The 5,000-nt window shown below is 41.6% G+C and overlaps 1 protein-coding gene across 1 annotated transcript in view; it reads left to right on the plus strand.

Annotated features, from left to right (window-relative positions):
* LOC145876070 (NLR family CARD domain-containing protein 3-like) overlaps window positions 1-5,000 on the plus strand; it is a 12,768-nt gene that overhangs the window by 2,659 nt on the left and 5,109 nt on the right. Inside the window, exon 2 of the mRNA XM_082971843.1 lies at window positions 1-809. This exon is cut by the window's left edge and continues 998 nt beyond it. Within this exon, the coding sequence (XP_082827969.1) occupies window positions 1-809 (809 nt within the window). The remainder of the gene's footprint in view (window positions 810-5,000) is intronic.

A 5,000-nucleotide genomic window follows, 5' to 3' on the forward strand; every position in this document is an offset into this window, starting at 1 on the left:
GAGACAGATCCACACTTGAATAACGAGAGCATTCTGTCACTGGGAAAACTGGCTTTTCAACAGCTAGTGAAGGGCAATCTGATTTTCTATGAAAAAGACCTGAAAGAGGCTGGCATTGATGTCAATGAAGCCTCAGTGTACTCAGGATTGTGCACACAGCTCTTTAAAGAGGAATGTGTGCTGTACCAGGACAAGGTGTACTGCTTCGTTCATCTGAGCATTCAGGAGTTTCTGGCTGCTGTGTATGTGTTCCTCTCATTCATCAACAACAATGAGAATCTAATGGACAAACCACAATCAATGTTCAGATACTTTTTCTCGCTGTTCAGAGACAAGCCTGAAGTTACTGAAGTTACTGTCTACAAGAGTGCTGTGGATAAAGCCTTACAAAGTGAGACAGGAAACCTGGACCTTTTCCTCCGCTTCCTTCTGGGCCTCTCACTGGAGTCCAATCAGAAGCACTTACGAGGTCTACTGACAAAGACAAGAATCAGCTCACAGACCCATGAAGAAACAGTCAAGTACATCAAGGAGAAGATCAGGGAGAATCCCTCTCCAGAGAGGAGCATCAATCTGTTCCACTGTCTGAATGAACTGAATGACCATTCTCTAGTGGAGGAGATCCAAAGCTACCTGAGCTCAGGAAGTCTCTCAAAACCCAACCTGTCACCTGCACAGTGGTCAGCTCTGGTCTTTGTGTTGCTGACTTCAGAAAAGGAGCTGGATGTGTTTGACCTGAAGAAATACTCCAGATCAGAGGAAGGTCTTCTGAGGCTGCTGCCAGTGGTCAAAGCCTCCAGAGCTGTTCTGTGAGTACATAAAATGACATATAAGAAGTATTCATCAGGAAGAAATATTCAGGTTAAAGAAAAATATGCATTATAATATGTGTATAATATTAAATTGAAAACATTGAATAAATGCATTGATTTTCACATTAGTATAGTATAACAATATGACCATACAATTCTAGGAGACAGAAGAAGAATCTATATGTTGTTTGGGAGAATTAACCAAATGCATCTGCCATTGTCCTTCTACACTAAATTAACAATGTGTTTGAAGTAATGATCTCTTTGTCTCCAAAGAATAGCAGTGTGGTTTTAATATGATTAGACTCTTTGCAGGCTGTCAGGCTGTGGAGTCACAGAGGAAGGCTGTGATTCTCTGGTCTCAGCTCTGAGGTCAAACCCCTCACACCTGAGAGAGCTGGACCTGAGTAACAATGACCTAAAGGATTCAGGAGTGAAGCTGCTCTCTGCTGTACTGGGGAATCCCCACTGTAAACTGGAGACTCTGAGGTCAGTATTATCAGATATGAAAGTACTTTATGCATGTAGTTCTCCCATTTGAAAAAGTCGTAATTATTCGGACATATTACTTATAGTGTATTAAAGTAGTCATAAGTTTAGCATGTTGTCCCATATTCCATGCCTGCTGTCATGTTTCTCTAAGACAGAACCCAGAAGCAGACCAGGACAAGGTGAGTAAAATGAAGGTGAGTATTTATTGGTAGTCTTGATGTGTAATTTGAGTGATCCAGGAGACGAAGCGGCAGCGGAGGTGAGTTGATGAGAGTAGATGGGTGGATTCAATGACGTCACTGTATCCACCGACGGCCAGGTAAGGGAGTTGACTGTTCCGGGAGGATGACTGTAGACAGAGTAAACGGGGGGTGAGTAACCAGTAACAAGAACAAAACAACAAGACTAGCTCAGGAAACATGAGGCTGTTCGTTGCTAACGATCCAGCAGGGAATGGATGTCAGCTCAGGGCTTATGAAGAGGTGATGATCAGGACCAGGTGTGCAGAAGGTTGATGAGATGCAGGTGTAGGGTAATCACTAGATCTCCCGCCTAACTTCGTCGCCTGGCAACCAGATAGGGTAATAATATCACTAGATCTCCCGCCTAACTTCGTTGCCTAGCAACCAGATAGGGTAATAATATCACTAGATCTCCCGCCTAACTTCGTCGCCTGGCAACCAGATAGGGTAATAATATCACTAGATCTCCCGCCTAACTTCGTTGCCTAGCAACCAGATAGGGTAATAATATCACTAGATCTCCCGCCTAACTTCGTCGCCTGGCAACCAGATAGGTTTCTGAACGCACCCTTAGACTCCAAACAGAAAACAGTCAGCTCAGGCAGAAACAGACTCAGGAAGCGGGTTTCCTGACACCTGCAGTGAGGCTTGTGATTCTACTAACTTGTTGAATTCATTTGCAGTTGGTCTTGGTTGTGTTTTGGATGATGTTTTTCCTAATAGATACTGAATAGTAAATAATGTCTCTTGTCATTTTGGCGTCACTTCACTTTTATTGTCAGTGACTTCTACATTCATGTGGATGCTACCATGATTATGAATAACCATGAATGAATCGTGAATGATGATAAATGAGAAACGGAGGCACAAAGATCAAACCCCCTCTGTTATTGGTAATGGTGAGAGGTTAGCATGTTTTGTTGTAGCCTCTGTTATTGGTAATGGTGAGAGGTTAGCATGTTTTGTTGTAGCCTCTGTTATTGGTAATTGTGAGAGGTTAGCATGTTTTGTTGTAGCCTCTGTTATTGGTAATGGTGAGAGGTTAGTATGTTTTGTTGTATCCTCTGTTATTGGTAATGGTGAGAGGTTAGCATGTTTTGTTGTAGCCTCCTTTATTGGTAATGGTGAGAGGTTAGCATGTTTTGTTGTATTCTCTGTTATTGGTAATGGTGAGAGGTTAGCATGTTTTGTTGTAGCCGTTGTTATTGGTAATGGTGAGAGGTGAGCATGTTTTGTTGTATCCTCTGTTATTGGTAATGGTGAGAGGTTAGCGTGTTTTGTTGTAGCCTCTGTTACTGGTAATGGTGAGAGGTTAGCATGTTTTGCTGTAGCCTCTGTTATTGGTAATGGTGAGAGGTTAGTATGTTTTGTTGTATCCTCTGTTATTGGTAATGGTGAGAGGTTAGCATGTTTTGTTGTAGCCTCTGTTATTGGTAATGGTGAGAGGTTAGCATGTTTTGTTGTAGCCTCTGTTATTGGTAATGGTGAGAGGTTAGCATGTTTTGTTGTAGCCTCTGTTATTGGTAATGGTCAGAGGTTAGCATGTTTTGTTGTAGCCTCTGTTATTGGTAATGGTGAGAGGTTAGCATGTTTTGTTGTAGCCTCTGTTATTGGTAATGGTGAGAGGTTAGCATGTTTTGTTGTAGCCTCTGTTATTGGTAATGGTGAGAGGTTAGCATGTTTTGTTGTAGCCTCTGTTATTGGTAATGGTGAGAGGTTAGCATGTTTTGTTGTAGTCTCTGTTATTGGTAATGGTGAGAGGTTAGCATGTTTTGTTGTAGCCTCTGCTATTTGTAATGGTGAGAGGTTAGCATGTTTTGTTGTAGCCTCTGCAATTGGTAATGGTGAGAGGTTAGCATGTTTTGTTGTAGCCTCTGTTATTGGTAATGGTGAGAGGTTAGCATGTTTTGTTGTAGCCTCTGTTATTGGTAATGGTGAGAGGTTAGCATGTTTTGTTGTATCCTCTGTTATTGGTAATGGTGAGAGGTTAGCATGTTTTGTTGTATCCTCTGTTATTGGTAATGGTGAGAGGTTAGCATGTTTTGTTGTATCCTCTGTTATTGGTAATGGTGAGAGGTTAGCATGTTTTGTTGTAGCCTCTGTTATTGGTAATGGTGAGAGGTTAGCATGTTTTGTTGTAGCCTCTGTTATTGGTAATGGTGAGAGGTTAGCATGTTTTGTTGAAGCCTCTGTTATTGGTAATGGTGAGAGGTTAGCATGTTTTGTTGTAGCCTCTGTTATTGGTAATGGTGAGAGGTTAGCATGTTTTGTTGTAGCCTCTGTTATTGGTAATGGTGAGAGGTTAGCATGTTTTGTTGTAGCCTCTGTTATTGGTAATGGTGAGAGGTTAGCATGTTTTGTTGTAGCCTCTGTTATTGGTAATGGTGAGAGGTTAGCATGTTTTGTTGTAGCCTCTGTTATTGGTAATGGTGAGAGGTTAGCATGTTTTGTTGTAGCCTCTGTTATTGGTAATGGTGAGAGGTTAGCCTGTTTTGTTGTAGCCTCTGTTATTGGTTATGGTGAGAGGTTAGCATGTTTTGTTGTAGCCTCTGTTATTGGTAACGGTGAGAGGTTAGCATGTTGTGTTGTATCCTCTGTTATTGGTAATGGTGAGAGGTTAGCATGTTTTCTTGTAGCCTCTGTTATTGGTAATGGTGAGAGGTTAGCATGTTTTGTTGTATCCTCTGTTATTGGTAATGGTGAGAGGTTAGCATGTTTTGTTGTAGCCTCTGTTATTGGTAATGGTGAGAGGTTAGCATGTTTTGTTGTATCCTCTGTTATTGGTAATGGTGAGAGGTTAGCATGTTTTGTTGTAGCCTCTGTTATTGGTAATGGTGAGAGGTTAGCATGTTTTGTTGTAGCCTCTGTTATTGGTAATGGTGAGAGGTTAGCATGTTTTGTTGTAGCCTCTGTTATTGGTAATGGTGAGAGGTTAGCATGTTTTGTTGTAGTCTCTGTTATTGGTAATGGTGAGAGGTTAGCATGTTTTATTGTAGCTTCTGTAACTTTCTCACTATTATTCATGATTCATTCATGATTTTTCTTAATCATGGCATCATCAGGATGCTTTTAGTAGTGTTTAGAAACATGTTATCTACTCACTTATAAATAAAATGACTCCAGTCACCATCTGTAATGAACACGATGGGAGACAGAGAGCTGGTTTCAAGTGCAGGGCTCAGCAGGTGTTTATTGTAAAGGACCACAGGTCCAGGGGCAGGCAGAAGATCAAAAAGGGTCCAAAAATGCAACAGGCAGGGAAAAGGCCGTGGTCCGGGAGATCAGGCAATAGGTTGATAACAGGAAATCCAATAGGCTAAGGTACAGGCAGGGAATAGGTTGATAACAGGAAATCCAATAGGCTAAGGTACAGGCAGGGAATAGGTTGATAACAGGAAATCCAATGGGCTAAGGTACAGGCAGGGAATAGGTTGATAACAGGAAATCCAATGGG

Source organism: Salmo salar, unplaced genomic scaffold, assembly GCF_965601325.2.
Source record: "Salmo salar unplaced genomic scaffold, fSalSal1 ptg000432l, whole genome shotgun sequence".
Taxonomy (NCBI): Eukaryota; Metazoa; Chordata; class Actinopteri; order Salmoniformes; family Salmonidae; genus Salmo; species Salmo salar.